Raw genomic sequence first — 17,458 nt, 5'->3', positions numbered from 1 at the left:
TCCAACTGCTTCTCAGCTCAGCACTGGACACTGATTCCAAAGAAGCATGGCCATTTGGATCCACACTGACGGTCTCTCAAGCTTCTCTCATTTTATTCCCCAGATCTCAGGGCAGAAGATTCAGCTGATCCAGAGCCACGTGTGGCACACAGAACATCCAGACTGATGGCCGGGCAAGAAAGAGCTGGTAGCACACTGTAAGACCAGAGTACATTCGAGAAGGGGAGAGGGGCGTGCAGCAAGCTGCTGCCCCAGTCACAGTCCTGAGGACACACTGAGCCTGCCGGACACAGCCGGGTCCGCTAATCTGACAGGGTGGTTCAGACACCTCACGTGGCAGGGCCCCCCGGTGGTGGTTCCTATGTGGAGAGCGGTGGGCTTCCCGCCCAGCTGGGGCCCCTGTTCCTGCTCGGAGGCCAGGTTACATCTCAGCGCCACAGTCCTGAGGAGCACCACGCTGGCCAGCCAGCCAGGCCACAGTCCTCAGCCCGCTGGGCCAAGGTGGCTCTGGGTTCCACAGGAAGGCCTCAGGGAGCCGAGGTCACTGGGAGGGAGTGAGGGAGGAAGCCAGGGGAGAGGGAGGGCTGCATTCTGCTGGGATAGATTCAAGGGGAACTGCCACGGGCTAAGGAACTGCGGCCCCATCACGGCAGGGCCAAGAGGAATGGGATATATATCTGAAGAATGACGACAGTTTGGTTGCTAGTTTAAAAAGAGAGCATTGGTGCTGTTGCTCGGTTTTGTTTTTCCCTTTTAAAACCACTCACATTTTAAAAGGTGAAGGGGCTCAGGGGATTCGGCCCCCTTCACTCTGATCCTGTCCAGGTACCAGGAGGCCTCAGGCCCACATCGGGTGCTGCTCTCCCACGGGGCTCTGGCCACCAGGCAGGGACGGGGCAGGGAGAGCACGTGCTCTGCTTTCCAGCAGCAACGCCTCCTCCCCGCAAAACCAGAACACACGTGGTGGGCAGTCTAAAGACTAAAGTGCAGAGACTCCACAGAGTGGGCGGCCCAGCGCGGGGCACTCGGAGACGGGGTGGGGCTGGGGCTCAGCCCAGAACTACAGCGGTGGAACGAACGCTGACAGGTAGGGAGAGAGCCTGCGGGGCCTGGTCCCCTCTCTCGGGGACCCTGTGGACACTGCTTCTATTGGGGACTGTCCACTGTCAACAGCTCCCCAAGGGAAAAATCCCAGTCCCAGAGATAGGGCCCACGAAGGAAGAACACACGTATGACCGCCCCTGGTTGGTGATGACTGGGGATGGGAGAGGAAGGTGGCAGGAGGGGAAACGGTGCATTATATAAAATCAGTGAACCCCCGGTTTCGAGAGCGGGGATCCAGGAACAACCCTACAGGCAGAGTCTCTCCCGAGGAAGGTTTGTGAAGATGGTCAGGATCCTACCAGAATGGAGCGCCTCTGGGTGTGAGAGGCGCGGCAGAGTGGGGAGGGCTGCTGAGGAGGGAGCCCACGGCGGGCATTAGGGTGTGTAGGCCGGGGGTGGCTGGAACTGGTTGATGACCTCATACTCCGCTGGGTAGGGCTCATTCTCCTCCATCTCTGAGAGCAGCTCCAGCGCTTGCTCCTCTTCCTCCGTGGGGTAGTGGCGCAGGAGGTTGGCCGCTGTGGCCAGGATTGAGGCCCCGCCAGCGCCTGCCACCAGGTAGAAGCTAACAGCAAAGGTGACATAAACCTGGGAACCGTGGTACTTCTTATGTTGCTGCTGCTGGGCCAGGATGAGTTCAGAAGCCCAGTAGGAAAAGCCGATGACGGTGGCGCACTGCAGGACTGGGGGACAGAGGAACAGCAGATAAAGGGGGTTAGTAGGCACCCCACGGCCAGGATCCTTGAAGAACCAACTGCAGCCTCTCTATCCAAACCCCATCCTCAGAGAACATGCCAGGCCCCAGGCTCTGCAAGGGGGAGCTCTCTTGGCTGGGGCTGGGGGCAGAGGCCTGACCCCACCTGGGCCAGTCAGATTCTCCCTGTCTTAAGAATTTGGAATTGGGATATTAGGGCTGCTAAGAGTGTTTGGGTACCTGAAAGGAATAGACAAGGACATGTAGTTTGGAGCTGGCGTCACTACCACCACGAGTCAAATCAACACACCAGCCCCATCACAAGGGAGGAGAGAAGCCCGGTCTGCAGGGAAGCAGGAAGTGGGTGGAGAGAGTCAGAAAGACACAGCGAGACACGCTGGTTCCTCCTTTGGGCCTTCCAGTCCCAGGAGCCCGGCTGAGCTTTGAATCCCATTCTTAGAGAGCTATGAGAGTTCTTGTAGAAGCTAATATTCCCTGCCTACAGCTGGGCCAAGGGGGTTAGTGGTCCTGACAGGCATACATGCAAATGATAGAAACAAGCTGTCACACCCCAGTGCTCTGTGGAAGACCAGAGCTGAAATGAGCAACAAGAATGGTGTCTGCCCATACACAATCCAGAAGGATGCCCCTACCCCGTGGCAGTTCCTTCCCCATTGTGAATAGGCCCCGGCTTACCTGTGAGGATGTGGGCGAAGGCATAGCGACGGGTGATCTTCAGGGCTGGATGCTTGGGCCCAAAGACATCCAGAAGGAACGCGGAGAGGCTACACAGGATGCCCAGGAAGCAGAAGGCAGCAATGACCCGCAGGAGCAGGACTGTCTGAGGATTCATGCAGAAATCTGTAGAGGGGAGAACCAAATTCTCAGGGCCCAAGGCAACACCCTGGTGCAGGAAGTACCCCCTGGGAGGAGTCTGTCTCCCTCTGCCACAGCCCTGGAGAGCTGGGGAGGACAGGACGGAGGCATGATCTCAGCTCCTGCTCCCAGCTGGCCTGCGGGGGAAGTGGAAAAGCCACCTTATTAGCGGATGGGAACTCGGGGTCACTGCTCCCATGCACCTCAAGCCCTTCCTCCCTTTCCAACAAATCAAGTCTTAGTGCAAGACTCCACTTCATTGTACAGTTGACTCTTGAACAGCATGAGTTTGAACTGCAAGGGTCCACTTATATGTGGATTTTTTTCAATAGTAAATACTACAGTGCTACACGATCGGGGTTGGTTAAATCCACGATGTGGAACCACAGATACAGAGGACTGATTATAAATTATACAAATTATATGTGGATTTTCAACTGCTGGGAGGGTCAGGGTCCCTTATGCTGTTCAAGGGTTAACTGTACTTGCCCCCTCTCCTACACATTTTTAAAGACTCGGACAATTAATCAGCATGTTAACCCATTCTGCTAAAGCATGCTTCGGGCTGGCAGGAAAGGCCCACTGACTTCTGACCTGAGACAGCCAAAGAGGCTAAGGACAGAGGCCCATTCGGGTCTGTCCTCTGTCCAGTCACTCATCCATTCCCTTTTGTTTCAAAAAGAAGTTGAAGCAGCTTAGAGAAACGTGTAACTAAGGAGAGTACTAAATAAACCAGGAAAGGTGGCAGCCTGGACCTTCACATTTATTTTCTGCCCCCCTCCACCCTACTAACACAAAAGAAAAAAAATTTTAAGACATAAACCCACACAAAGAGAGGAAGGGCAAAACAAATTCTGGAAACTGGGAGGTAAAGGGACTGAGAACTACTTAGGACTGACCTGACATACTAGACAAGCTGAAGTGTAAGCTGTAAGTGGGAAAAGCTAAGAAGTAACTAGACTTACGCCACAAAAGCCTGAAAGGTTCAGACCCTGACAGCACCAAATACCTCCAAAAATGAGGGCAAAGCCACTGGGGGATGGTCGCTCTACCAGAAAAAAAAAAAAAAAGGAAATTAACCAAGAAAAAGGAAGATGCTGAAACAGGAGACTCGACATTCAAAGAGTAAAGAGTCCCCAAGGTCATGGTGAAGGGAGATTCCAGGATGACGACTGCACGCCAGACACTAAGAGCAACCTATATTTCCTTCTAGGACTTTAACATCCTCTGGGCTTATTTTTTTTTTCCCCTTAATTCCATCTAGACCACATTGTCTGTTCCCTTTGATATCCATGCAAACTGCCACAGCTCCCAGAAACACACTGACAGAATAAAAGGCTGATCGAAAAGAAACCATTTTAAGCTTTGATAAAAAGTAGGAAAAGGCCTTAACTTCCTCTATTCAGCCACTGGCAAGCTCTTCTTTTATTTAGGCCAGAGGTCACTAAGTGATTTGGGAAAATTTGAAAAGGGCTGGCAAGACTCACACTGTAGGCTCTTCTCCTGAGTTTTGATCTCAGGCTGAGAGGCTGTAGGATGGTATCATCACTCTCTCATGCACAGGAGAATCCCTGGGGTGCTGGTTGAAAGCATGTTCCCCAGTCCCAGAGAGTCTGAGCTCTTGGTCTGGAGCAGGGCCTGGGATTTTAATAGCAGCACAGGTAATCAGGTAATTCCCACGCAGGTGGCCTTACACTCCAAGAAACACTGATCCTGGATGTAGAGGAAGGTGGACTAATGAAGAAGAGTCCAAAAACCTGGGGAGGGGCTCTGAACTCAACAAAGCAGACTCCAACCCACAGACATCAGCACCCTGGGGTCTTGGACAGAGAGCCCGGCCTCCCACACCAAAAAACCAGACCAGATATCCAGAGGCCCTCGGCCTTTATGACAGCATGCTTTCCCCACCTCAGGCTCTGAAGTCGCCAGGCAGATGTTGGCTTAGCCCACACATGATTCATACGCCTCGATCTGGCTTCAGGTCATCCGCCAAGATGCCCTCAGAGCTATCTGTCACTCTCTTGTCAAGCTGACCATCTGTTTTGGGCCCAGTCATCCAGCCTGGGTGATGGCTGCTGCCAGGAGGCTTGCCTGTGCATTAGCTCTGCCAGCAACCAGGTCCAGCTTTCATTTAATTCTGCCCTGCGGGCCTGAAGAAGTCTAGAAACCCACATGGCCGTGGAGATGGCTGTTTCCTGGCTACATTTTAAATACTGCTAAAAACTCTCTGAGATAGTTCTTCTGGGGGCCCACATGGCATGTGGATGGGTTGGGGCAGGACGAAAGAGCTCTTCTAGTATCTCCAAGAATAACCTGCAAGCGGCAGCGTGTAAGGGCTTACATCACACTCTGCTCCGCAGCGGCCTGTGTTCAGATGCCACCAGCATTACTCAGTGTGGCCAGGCCCTGAGTGATGCTTTAATTGTGGTATTTAAAAATCAACTAAGTTTTAATTTAACAGCCAGTTTTAACTGAAAAATGTAATACACGAGGCTTCAAAGATACTTTCTTTGGCTGCACAGTGAGTACAGGATGCTCATTTTATCATCATCCTTTAAAACGTACATCTAAGGGGAGGGTATAGCTCAGTGGTAGAGCGCATGCCTAGCAAGCATGAGATCCTGGGTTCAATCCCCAGTATGTCCATCAAAGAAAAAAAAAAGTAAATAAATAAAAACCCAATCACCTCCCCCGAAAATTTAAATAAATAAATTAATTGAATGTACATCTATTAAATACACTCCTATGTGTCTTATGTTTCATAATACACTTATCTTAGTAATAAGGAAGACTTGCACAGATATCCAATTGCCCCCTCTCAAGAGACACACTGTTGGCTGTTTCTTGTGCATCCCTCTAGGAATAGGCTGTGCACATAGATGGGTCAAACGTTATCTTGGTTAAGCCTCATTCCACTCTGGGGTATTCAGATGAGGAATTAGAGGCTCCAGGAAGTTAAGTGACTTCCTCCAGGTCTCACAGCACAGAGCTCGACTCCAAATCCGGGTCAGGCTCTCTTGCATCGTGATGTTCAGAACCACCAAGCACCAGAGTTAGCCGTCTTATTTTTCCCAGATGGAGCTAATCAATCAAATCCTAAAGAGCTGTATTTGAATGAAATGTCAACAGTTACTAGGAATGGTGTCGGAGCCATCCTCAGGGCCAGCAGCTGCTGAGCACACTAACGGAAGAGCTGGAAGGCTGAAATCTTTTCAAGGCAAAAAGGTTTGGGTCATTAAGCAATGAAAAGAGCTCATCCTGGGAATTATTGGGCAAAACTTTCTGGGTGTGGTCTAAGCTTCTGCAGCCATCAAAGGCTGGCTCTTAAAAGCAGAAGGCACTGGATTCAGCACCAAATGGACCTACCACAGACCATGCATCACCTTGAACAAGTCACTGAACTGCCCTTGGCCTCTGAGCTCTCACCTGTCAAATGGAAGCAATTAATACCTGCCCCACCTGCACAGGCACAGGGGTGGGGGACTGGGGGGGAAGAGTCAACTCACAAAGTGCTGTGGGTGAGCAGCCTCACTCCCTCTGTGCTGGGTGGTTTAAACAGGGCCACAGCAGTGTCTTCCCTGGCATGCTTTCCTCCTTAAACTGAGACTTCCTCGTCCACACTGCCAGCCAGCATGGGCTAGAGGAGGAGCCCACCAATGCCAGACCCAGGATCTGCGTCACCAGGGTGATGATGTGGTACAGACAAGGGCCTTTGGACCCAAAATTCAAACAGGTTTTCTTTCAATGTGACCACCTTCTGCCTTTCCCCATCCCAAAGCTCTAAGCAAACCTTCAAATGGAACCTTCCCTTGGAGTGATGCTAATAGATACCCAGGAGCCTGCCCCACGTCCCCGGCAGTCTTTCACCAGCGGGGTCTCAGAGCACACAGGGGAGGCTGGCAGCATTATGCCAGACACGCTTAGAACCCAGCTCCGACTCTCCTGGGGTCAAGGTCTCAACATCTTTCCTACCTGCCAGACACTGGTCTGGAAGGGAGGACAAGTACTATCTGCTCCAGGGGGAGGACTGCCGAAGAGAAATAAAATCCTCAAATGTTACACATGTGCTATTTTGTGGAAGAAAATAGCACGTGGGCAGGGTCCTAATTTTAATTCAAACCAATGGTGCAGTCCACTACACTATGGGGAGACAGAACACATCCTATCCTCCAGTTGTGCTGTGGCCTGTTTATTTTGGTAACTATTGCTTTACTGTCCCCTCCAGTCACCAGGGAAGAAGGCAGCTGCTGTGTAATAGGATCCCAAGGAACTGACTTTGCCCAAGGTCACTGGTGAGTCACTGGGCTGGATTTGTTTTGAAGGCCCTGGCTCTTCCTGTCTACCTGCCCATTTCTCTCACCCTCTCCTGACCCAAACAGGCTGCAGACAGGAAGGTTAAAGCGGCTTCTGGCCAGTTCCCTTCTTCTGTCCTACCTCCTATTTCCCTCCTCGCTGGAGTCCCTGAGTCAGAAGCACTGCCCCCGGCCCCAGCCCTCCTCAGCACTCACCCGCCCACCTGCACAGCCTCTCCCCACTGTGACTGTTGAGCTTCCTGACAGGCTCCCGACACAAGATTCCAAGAGGGCCCTCCAGTGCCTGGCTAGGTCATAACCACAGGTACCGATGGTTCTGACAGGACCTAAGAGGCCAGTGCGTCGGTCACCACCCCTTAAGCACTCCAGCTCTCCCGGGAAGGCCCTTGATCTTCCCATGGCTTGCTGTCAACCAAGATTCACCTGACTTCAAATCCCAAACTTCCTCATTCTCCAAAGATGCTGCTCAAAGCTGTTGTCCCTGCTGCCCTTTGCTGGTCGCCCATGAAAGGCAGAGAGGCACTGGGACTCAGAGGGAACGATCATCTGGCTCCCTTGCTGGGGTCCACTAGAGGTCTGGGCACATATCTGGACCCATGTCCAGGCTGAAGAGCTGTGTGAGAAGCAGGCACCCCTGGGGAGGGGAAGAATTCAGGACGGGATCTTTTGAGCTGCCTGCATTTGTTAAAGCTGACAGGGCTCTGCGGGTGACAGTGGAAGGATGCATGGCTTTGCCTCAGGATCACCAACTTGGGGTGGTGAGGAATAAAAAGCACAGCTTTTGCTGAACTTGTGATAAAAATTCAACTAGAAGGGGGAAGTAAGACGCCTTGGATCACTCTGGCAGAAGGAAAAAGAAACCCGGAGAGCACTAAGGGACAGCGGTGAGAGTGGAGTCCACGCCATGCACATCAGCTGTGTGCCCCTGAGCAAGTGACCTCACTTCCCTGAGCCTGAGAGGCGGGGGCGCGGGGAGATGATGACAGTACCTATCAAATAAAGATGCTGTTGAGGAGAAACTACAGCCAGGAATGAAGCGTGCTTAGCACAGTGCCTGGCAGTCAGGCAGGGGGCTGAGAAGCGGGAAGGAACCATCTCAAAGCCTGCTGGCCCTGCCCACTCCCCGTCACCTGCATACACCTGGCATGGTCTGTTCTCCCTCTGGAAGCATCTACGGGCACCAGACCTGTGCCCCACAGCTCTGCTCCCTCCTGAGATGGGGAAAATCCCAAGCTTCCATGCTAGGATATCTGTTAGGCCCTGAGGATCAGTGTAATCACACAGAATAGCATATGTCTGAAGGCCCACGGGGCACCAAAAAAACCTCCATAGAAGAAGAAGAAGAGAACCAATCATGGACCTTCTGATTCCTTGCCTTCGCCTATGATAGATCATGAGGTACCACTGTAAACTCCCTTATTAATGGACACTAAGTGTTCCCAGCTTGCAACGACCAAGGAGGTGGCCACAGGAAAGCAGGCTGAAACTATTCTTGGGTTAAGATCCCTAAACACATGAGCAGGTATAGTGTAAACATGCTTTATTAAAGACAAAATCTGGCTTGAATAATTCCTCAGAAAAGGTAAATATATATGTGAACAAAGAAGAAATACACCAAGAATTTGTTTTAATTTTTTACATGCCTTTGACAAGGATGTATACCAAAGAGGGATGAATAATTGTGAGAGCATTCCTTATGATGGCTGAAGTAAAACAAGGGTTAAGAAACATAAACAAGACAGCATCACTTTATACTGGAGTCAACAGTGAGGTACACTCAGCTTTGCCACTCCCAGCTGTGGGGCCCTGGAGAGATCACTTCCCTTCTCTGAGACAGGTTCCTGGACTTTTGTAATGAGGACATGGGATCACATTGCCCCTCCCTCCATAGCATGAATTTTATGAGCCTCCCCAGGAATGATCTGAAAGGGAGAAGCATTGTGAACTCTCTCTCAGTTTGTAAATGACACCAAGCTCTTGAAGCACTGACCACCAGGGGATCAATGGCCAAGGTCTGGATGAAGAAGTGGAAAGGTGGCAGCTGTGCTTCAAAGAAGGCAAATGCAGGGGAACGCGCAAAAAGAGAAAACCATCCAGACTCAAGTCAAGCTTGATGGGCTTTCTGCCATCAGCTACACGCCACAAGAAAAGCTGTATATCACAAGGCCTCCATCCTGTGTAAACTTCAGTCTTACTGAGCCAACGCAGCAAAAGCTATCATCACAGTGAAATCTGGAAACAAACCAGAAGCCCCCATCCCGTTCTCTACAAATTCATCCTAAAGCCTCAAAAACACAAGAGAAATGTGAGACAGTAAGAGAACTCTCAGAGAATGGCAACAACATTAGGCCACAAGGATAGGGCTTTCCTGCCGCAACCTGCAGAAGTGGTATACGATCCAAGGCACAAAGGAGAACTTGACCTTTCACCAAGTCCCAGTGCCTGCATCCTTTAAACGTCTGGAATGAATTATAGTCAGGGAGTGGCACAGGGAGAAAATGTTAAGACCTTCAAGAATGGTTCAGAGGCCTTGGGGGTGATGAACTCTGCTGTTACTAAGGGCTGTTTGGAATCCACTGACCAAATTTCCCTGTAAAAGCCAGGCAGTGCAATCCTGACCCCACATCACAAGGCCTATACCTTCATTACTGGAAACAGGGCTGGGCAGTGAGCTACCGGCCTCCCTGTGTCCAGCAAAAGACAACGTTCCCGTTCCCCTTTCCTCTGCCTACCTGGCTAGGAAGCTTGATAATGAACACAGCAACCTTACCTCGTTCGGGCACACTTATAATGGTTCCAAGAGCCAAATTCCAATTTTTCTACCGAGGATGGCAATGGAACCGACTTCTGATTACTGAAAACACCACAGACTCTCTTTTTATCTAACAACAATCCAATTACTGTAGAACTCAAAAGTATCTTTCAAAATGTAGCCATAATAGAAGTCCCTTTTTCTCTATCAATCAGGCTGCCCCAAAGAAAACTTCCTCTATCCCAAAGGCTCCTTAGAAGGAGACAGCTAATTGCGGTGCCCAGCACCCTTATCTTCTCTCCGATATTACAGCGCCCTTCCTCCAGCGGAATCCTAAAATAGTCCAGATTAGTATGGCATGAGGAGTGGGTGCTTGGCTGAATAACATCAGAATTAATGAGGGGCCGGACCCCAAACTGAGCCACCTGGTGGGTATGAACAGCATGCAGGAATGGGGCTGTTTTCTTCAACCAAGTGCCTGCCCCAGGCTATCTCAGCTCCAGCCAGCACCACATTCTGCTCCCTGCAGAGAAGGCCCTGTCGCCCAGAAAGAAGAGGGTCGGCGCGTAGCGCCCTCACCTTTCAGCAGGTCCGGGTGCACGTAGCCCAGCACGTCGGAGACCCCCAGCTCCTGGCGGGAACAGGTGCCACCGTGGATGTGCAGCCAGGCAGGCTCGGCGAGGGCAGTGCACAGCGCGGTGATGGACAAGGCACCTGGCAGGGCCGAGGCCAGGCTACGCTCCGGCTGCTTGGGCAGAGCGCTGCCTCCCGGGCTCCTCCGCCGGCGCCCGCCCGGCAGCCCTGCGCCTCCGGGGGCGTACATGCCCGGGGCCGCCCGCCGTCGCTCCGCGGTCGCTGCTGGTCGCCGCCGACCTCCGCGGGGCGCTCAGAGGCTGCCTGTCCCGGGGAGGAGAGCAACGCACTGGGTTCGCGGCAGGTGAGGCTGGTGCGGGGCTGTCAGGGTCGACACCAGAGGATGGGGTGGGACTGAGGGCAGAGTGGAGACAGTAGGGCTGCAGGGGTTCGGGGGGCGGGGACGGGGTCCCCGGAGTGGGGCTGCGGAGGTGCGGGATAAGGACTTGGAGAGGGCTGGAGGTCCACTGGATCTTGGCAGAGCGGAGTGGGAAGGGAGGCTGGGGCCGAGGTATTCGTTACTGGTGGAAGAGAGACCCGGTCTCGGGGTCTTGGCAGAAGGTGCCGAGGGGCGGAGGACCAGGCTGGGCCGCAGGGATCGGGGACCAAGGATCTGGGAACCGCGCTCTGGGGTGTGATCTGTGCCCAGAAAGGACCCACCCCTCACCGACTCCTGATCCTCACCAGTCAGCAGGCCTCAGTGCCGGGATGGCGTCGCTCCGTCCCGTCACGGTCTCCTCAGCTGCCCGAGGACGAGCTATCCCAGGCCCCAAACCCGCAACGCCCGGACCGACCCGGGCCCGATCCACTTCCGGCTTCCTCCACCTCTGCCCCCGCCTCCTCCGGCTCCCCACCCCGTCCCCGCGCGCGACACAGCCCGGGCGCGCCGCCGGCGCCCTGCGCAGGGCTTCATGGGACTCGTAGTTCGAGGCTGTTCCGCGATGCTTTCCCCTGGAAGGGGAAGGAAGCTGACTACAACTCCCAGAAGGTAGCGCGGCCTCAGCAGCGGGCGCTTTAGTTCCAAGGAGGACCCCGGCCCCTTGGGCGGAAAGGGTTTTGTAGGGTGAGAGCTGCAGTTGGCGGTGCTGGCGCTGCTCGCCTCCTCCTGCGTCTGGCCGCCATGAAGGACTCGCTGGTGCTGCTTGACCGTATCCTGGCGCACCCGGACTCCCGCTGCTGGTTCCTGGCCTGGAACCCCTCCGGAACCCTGCTGGCCTCGTGCGGTGGCGACCGTAGCGTCCGCATCTGGGGCATAGAGGGTAAGGCCCCGCCCGGCCCAGCTCCGCGGCCCCTGCCCTCGAGGGGTCTGTGTGCTTTAGCCACTGAGAACGCTTTTCGGGCAAAGGAGTTGGCAAATCCTAGAAGTAAAAATGTCAGTAGACAGACTGAACTGTTGAGGGAACTGTGATAGTAGCTGAGGCAGGAAAATGAGAAGAGAAGGTGGTAGGAAAGTGGCCTGCAGAGTAATTTGCAACAGATGATGAAGTTTAAATTTTATCCCAAGGGCACTTGGGAGCCATTGACAAGTTTTAAATGGGGAGAGTGACTCAGATTTGTTTAGAAGTGGAGTCGGTTACAGCTTTCTGAAAGCATGTTGTTAAGTGCACCCAGTGAGCTTTGCCCCCAGCTGGGCTCTGATACTCCACTTCCGTTACCCAGTGGCATTGATGGCGCTTCAGCACCTTCTTGTGCACCCAGCTCCAGAGCCTGACCTGTCCTCTGCTTTTAGGTGACAGCTGGATCTGCAAATCTGTCCTTTGTGAAGGCCACCAACGCACTGTGCGGAAGGTGGCCTGGTCTCCCTGTGGGAATTACCTGGCCTCTGCCAGCTTTGATGCTACCACGTGCATTTGGAAGAAGAAGGAGGATGACTTTGAGGTAACCGGGCTGGATAGGATCAGGATCGCTGCCTGTTTGCTCGCCGGGGCTGGTTTAGGAACCTGAGCCAGTTGGGCTGTACCTATGAGAAGGACCACAGGGGTCTTAGCTGCTGTTGATTCCTTTCGCTCCTCCCTTTTCACAGTGTGTGACCACTCTGGAGGGCCATGAAAATGAGGTGAAGTCAGTGGCTTGGGCCCCATCTGGCAACCTCCTTGCCACCTGCAGCCGAGATAAGAGTGTGTGGGTCTGGGAAGGTGAGTCCAGGTCCCTTTGGGTGCAGTTGGGAACCTGCCATCAGATCTCCCCTTGTGTACCTGACAAGGTCGGCTCATGGGCTCCCTTCTTTTGTCTTCCACAGTTGATGAAGAAGATGAGTATGAATGTGTCAGTGTCCTCAACTCCCACACACAGGATGTCAAGCATGTGGTTTGGCACCCAAGCCAGGAGGTAAGAGTCAGGAATCTTGGTGGGAAGGACTTCTGATGTGGAAGGTTGTGCCCAGCCTTTTTCTGCTATTCATCCTCAATCCGGCTTTTCCAAGGATCTCTATCTGTGACCCAAAAACATCAATCCTTTTATAAAAGCAGATCCCCAGGACCGCCTGTCCTCGGAGGAAATATTGGAGCCACAGGTACTTCCTGGGCTGAGCAGACAGGTGCTATGTTTTGCCTGGCCTTCCCCACAGCTGTTAGCCTCCGCCAGCTATGATGATACAGTGAAGCTCTACCGAGAGGAAGAGGATGACTGGGTATGCTGTGCCACCCTTGAAGGCCACGAATCCACCGTGTGGAGCTTGGCCTTTGACCCCAGTGGCCAGCGCCTGGCGTCTTGCAGTGATGACCGTACCGTACGCATCTGGCACCAGTATCTGCCAGGCAATGAGCAAGGTGAGGGGCCAGGCCTGGAGCTAAAGAAGACTCATCTGTCACGAGGTTTACAGTCTGCTAAGGGGCTGAGACACACAGACAAGTCACAGTAAACAGGGTTAGAATGGGAGATTGCTGCAGTAGGGCTCCAGGTAGAGTTGGGGAGAGTGAGGGGAAGCTCTGTGGAAGAGGGGCCGTTTCATCCAGACTTGAAGGAGTGTGTAGGATTTTCACACAGGAAGAGAATTCTGGTCACGAACAGAACAGCATGAGCAGAGGCATTGAAGGTGAAAACCTAGACTAACCCAGGAACACTGGGATTGGTATAGGTCGAGAATATTGTTTGAAGGGCTTGGAGAGAAATAAAGTGAGTTGGCCTGGCTGGTGGGTGGCCTTAAAAGGGAGGCTAACGAGTTGGACATAGTCTGCAGCAAAAGGTTTTTTAAGGAACAGGATGTTTCCTTCTCAGAATCCTGCTGTAAAAACCCCAGTCTGGCTGCAGTGTGTAAGGCAGATCAGTAAGGATGGGGACAGAGGAATGAAGATGAGGCCTCCTGATTGAAGGTGGGGGTAGGGGAGGGCAAATTAGGATCTCCTCTGCAGTAGGGCAGTCACTCACTCCCCTGGGGTGCCCAGGACACAGACATGCCTTAGGCTCAAGACAAGTCTATCATGCAGGGGTGGCGTGCAGCAGCTCTGACCCCAGCTGGAAATGTGTCTGCACTTTGTCAGGCTTCCACTCCAGGACCATTTACGACATCGCTTGGTAAGATCTCCCCCTCTCCCTGCCCCCTCACTGTCCCACCCATTCCCCCAACCATTGGAGAGATTTTAGAGAAGTCAAGACCCTGTGGGGATAGAGAGTAGCCACCCTCATATCTTCAGATCAGGTCAGACTGTCTCCATGCTGCCTTAGGGCTGGCAGGCCCTGTGTTCACAGGAGCAGGGATCAGACTTAGACCTAGGCCTGTCCCTGCATTAAGATTCCAAGATGTGAGGGCAGCTCCTGCCTTTGAGGGTAACACAGCATTATACTATCCTGAAATATTTATTGTTGAAGCTGTGGATTCACGGCTGGGGTTTATATGGTTTGGTAACACTGCTTCTACTCTTACAGGGTCTAGAAGAGCCACACCATTCACATAGGAGAGTCAGTTAGAGGGCAGTTCTGATCCTGAAAATCTATCCCTGGGAAATAATTTTAAATAGTGAAAAAAAAGTTAATATGCATCTAAGTTTTATTTATATTAGCAAACATCTGGGAATAACAGAAATGGACTAAAGTAAAGAATGGTAAAATTCAGTGGCCTGTTACATTACTTACAAAAAACGATCAAGAATACTTAATGACAGAGAAACTGCTTCTGCCAAGCGCGAAAAGTGTAATTCAGAATCGTACAGTATTTTAGGTTAATTATATTGGAGGAAAACATATGTGGCAGCCCTGGAAGCTTGGGAGTGATGTTTGTGGCTGTATATTAGTTAGGGAGGCTCTTCAGTAAGAGGTTTGGGAAGGCTGTAGACTCAGGCTTTTCTACCTAATTTGCCAGGTTGGGGAGGGAGGAGCCACCTGCCTAGGCACTGATGCACATGTTCCTCCCAGGTGTCAGCTGACAGGGGCCCTGGCTACTGCTTGTGGGGACGATGCCATCCGAGTGTTTGAGGAGGACCCCAGCTCAGATCCGCAGCAGCCCACCTTCTCCCTGATGGCCCACTTGCCTCAGGCCCATTCTCAGGATGTCAACTGTGTGGCCTGGAACCCTAAGGAGCGGGGGCTCCTGGCCTCCTGCAGTGATGATGGAGAGTTGGCCTTCTGGAAATATCAGCGGCCTGAAGGCCTCTGAGCCACCTTGACTTTGGACAGAATCATGGTTCCCTGGAAAATGTCGTAAGACTTTCCCAGCCCCTGAGAGGACCTGGAGAAGCATCCTTGACCTTCTTTTGACTTGGCCCTCCTCCATTCGGACTTGGGTAGAAGTGCAGAGCCACAGAACCATTCACGCTTTCCCCTCCTTTGACATGCGGTCCTTGGGAAAGGGCTAGAGTACTTACGTCGGATTTTGCTTGCTTTAGGGCACAGTGTTAAATTTGGGGGGAGTGAATATCCTACTTTATAATCACCGTATCTATATGTAGGAGAGATGTATTTCAGCTCTTTCTAAGACTATAAGCCTTATAGAAATAATCTGAGTCCCAAGTCCTATTTTATATTGTAAGGACATTCACCGTCTAAAAGAATTCCATGGTGAGTCCTTTTCTGAAATAGGTCCTGCCTTCCCAATTTCTGGGTAAATCCTTGCATTTAAGACATTCAGTCAATATTGAAAGAAACTTTTTAATGTTGGTTGGTTTAGAGTAAGAGACACCTCTGCCGTCCCTTAGAAACCGTCATCTACTTTCTATGTATGCTGTGTGTTGTGATGACTGACGGCCGGGAACTACTGAGAAATGAACAGGGAAGATGTGAACCCTAAAAGGGAGAGTCGTTGGCCACAGGTCATACATTCTCAGTGGAGGAGAACTCGTTCTTGGGTGGTGGGCAAAAAAACCTTAGAGACAATAATTTATGGCCTCCAAAGAACCACAGTACATAAGTACACAGTCTGTCTGTTGTATTAGATTTTCATGGTGGGGGTGAGCAGGAGAGAGATGCCAAATAAGGTCCCTTAGAGGAATGATGATGAAAAAAGGTAGCGAAACACTGGCACAGGCAGACAGTGCTTCGGTCCTACTCAGGTTGTCTTCTGACAGGCACTTCCACATGGGTTTTGACTCAAGGACTGTCCTCAAGGCCACAGCCTTCACGTACATTTTTTACACCACAGAAATCATGACCTTAGGTTTTGAAAAGACAGCTGGGGCAGTACCTGGAGCAGCGGTTCTCAAAATGTGGTCTTCCGGTCCCTGGAAATCCCTAGAGCTTTCCAGGAGAGCTCGAGAGGTCAGCTGTTGGCGCCTTGGCAGGAATCAAGGCAATGGCGCCAAATTCTGTAGTTGTGTCTCCATGACTTGCTCTCAGTAAAAATACTGCCGACTTCATTTAGAAATGTCCTCGATAGAACCAATAAAAATGACTTGTGTGAAACCTTGACCCTGGAGAATACGGCCAGTGTTCTGTGACGGGGAGGAACGTGCATACAGCGCTGCAATCTGGCTGCCGTGAGGGAAAGCAGTGGTGCGGCTGCCGGCTCAGTCGGTTGTGGTCTTCAGGGCACCGCTGGTTTTACTTGCAAGAACTAGCACATTACTGTATTTAGACTTGGCTGTTGGGGAGAGATTTTGTGGAACAAAATGAGCCTTTCACCTCGAGGGAAATGGATAGTGTTGCCAATGATAAAATGAAAGCTTTCGAGCAAAAATTAGTTTTGAAAACTTGTATTGCCACCGTGAGCTTGCGATCTTCCCAACGCTTAGACCTTCATGAGGGGATCGGTGGTGATATGAACAAATGCAATTTGTGTAATGAAATGTAATGACATTTGGAAGATTTGCCTCATTCAGTGAACCACCATTTTCCAAATGACTAGTACATAATGTTACAACATCATTCATGGGTAAAAGACTCCTTAAAAGTGTAAGACAGACCAGTGGGTTTTAATGTAAGAGTATAGGAAGCCCATTGATAAGGTTTCAGATTCGACATTACCTGTAAGAGACTACCGTGGTGGTGTCATGCAGAATAGCCTGTTACCCCAGCAGCCTATTTAAAAACTCCTTTTTCCAGCTTCATATCTGTGTGAAGTCAGCTTTACTTCAACTCAAATAACAGACAACAGATTGTAGAAGCAGCTATGAGAATCCAGCTGTCTTCCATTAAGGCAGACTATTAAGAGAGATTTGGAAAAATGTAAAATGTCACTCTTCTCCCTGGATTTGTTTTGGAAGTTGTTTTTCATAAAAAGTTAACATAATTAATTTACTGTTATTTAAAAATGCATTTAATGTAGTAAATACCCAATAGATATAACCCAGGTAATAAAAGCTGTTTGGCGTTCATTTCTTATGTAGTGTAAAGGGGTCTTGAGACCAAAATTGAAAACTGCCAACCTAGGGAAATTACTCCTCCAAATCATCTTCCAATTTTATGCATTTACTTCTAAAAAACAACAGAAGGCAAGAACTGGGCCACACCCAGCTCGTGCTGCCCCGTAACACGGAGGGGACACTAGATCTTGAGAAACCTCTAACCCGTTGATCTCTCCACCAAAACTCGGTGTCAGTTCCTGAAGGAGCGCTGATCGTGGGCAGCGTACAGTGAAGGGGACCGAGGGCATAAGCCTGACTGACAGGAAGCTGCCACCTGTTCCCCCAGCACTGGCTAAAATGGCACAGGCGAGAG

At 51.5% G+C, this 17,458-nt stretch overlaps 2 protein-coding genes across 3 annotated transcripts; one reads left to right on the top strand and one right to left on the bottom strand.

Annotated features, from left to right (window-relative positions):
• Positions 1-872: 872 nt before the first annotated feature.
• TMEM127 (transmembrane protein 127) lies at positions 873-11,221 on the bottom strand. Of its 2 annotated transcripts, none has more exons than XM_031692042.2 (4): positions 11,057-11,221; positions 10,319-10,693; positions 2,495-2,659; positions 873-1,787 (listed from the first exon to the last, which is right to left on the bottom strand). In XM_031692042.2, the coding sequence occupies exons 2-4, from the start codon at positions 10,560-10,562 to the stop codon at positions 1,480-1,482; spliced, it is 717 nt and encodes a 238-aa protein (XP_031547902.1). In that variant the 5' UTR covers positions 10,563-10,693; positions 11,057-11,221; the 3' UTR covers positions 873-1,479. The 2 variants fall into 2 exon arrangements, with proteins under 2 accessions (XP_031547902.1, XP_006203921.3); XM_006203859.4 differs by having other exon boundaries at positions 10,319-10,636; positions 11,057-11,217.
• A 120-nt stretch (positions 11,222-11,341) lies between these two features.
• CIAO1 (cytosolic iron-sulfur assembly component 1) lies at positions 11,342-16,210 on the top strand. The gene is made up of 7 exons (XM_006203860.4): positions 11,342-11,631; positions 12,102-12,250; positions 12,396-12,507; positions 12,612-12,700; positions 12,939-13,140; positions 13,798-13,885; positions 14,723-16,210. The coding sequence occupies exons 1-7, from the start codon at positions 11,493-11,495 to the stop codon at positions 14,961-14,963; spliced, it is 1,020 nt and encodes a 339-aa protein (XP_006203922.1). The 5' UTR covers positions 11,342-11,492; the 3' UTR covers positions 14,964-16,210.
• Positions 16,211-17,458: the final 1,248 nt, after the last annotated feature.

Source organism: Vicugna pacos, chromosome 28 (assembly GCF_048564905.1).
Source record: "Vicugna pacos chromosome 28, VicPac4, whole genome shotgun sequence".
NCBI lineage: Eukaryota > Metazoa > Chordata > Mammalia > Artiodactyla > Camelidae > Vicugna > Vicugna pacos.
The sequence above is the reverse complement of the archived record's forward strand: the minus strand, read 5'-3'. Positions and strand labels throughout refer to the sequence as shown.

Coding starts and splice junctions, on each gene's coding strand:
- TMEM127 (XM_031692042.2), bottom strand. CDS start 10,562: ATGTACGCCCCCGGAGGCGCAGGGCTGCCGGGCGGGCGCCGGCGGAGG. Junction 2,660..10,318: donor GCACCCGGACCTGCTGAAAG/GTGAGGGCGCTA, acceptor TCCCCTCTACAG/ATTTCTGCATGAATCCTCAG. Junction 1,788..2,494: donor CTTCGCCCACATCCTCACAG/GTAAGCCGGGGC, acceptor TCTGTCCCCCAG/TCCTGCAGTGCGCCACCGTC.
- CIAO1 (XM_006203860.4), top strand. CDS start 11,493: ATGAAGGACTCGCTGGTGCTGCTTGACCGTATCCTGGCGCACCCGGAC. Junction 12,251..12,395: donor AGAAGGAGGATGACTTTGAG/GTAACCGGGCTG, acceptor CCCTTTTCACAG/TGTGTGACCACTCTGGAGGG. Junction 13,141..13,797: donor TCTGCCAGGCAATGAGCAAG/GTGAGGGGCCAG, acceptor TCTATCATGCAG/GGGTGGCGTGCAGCAGCTCT.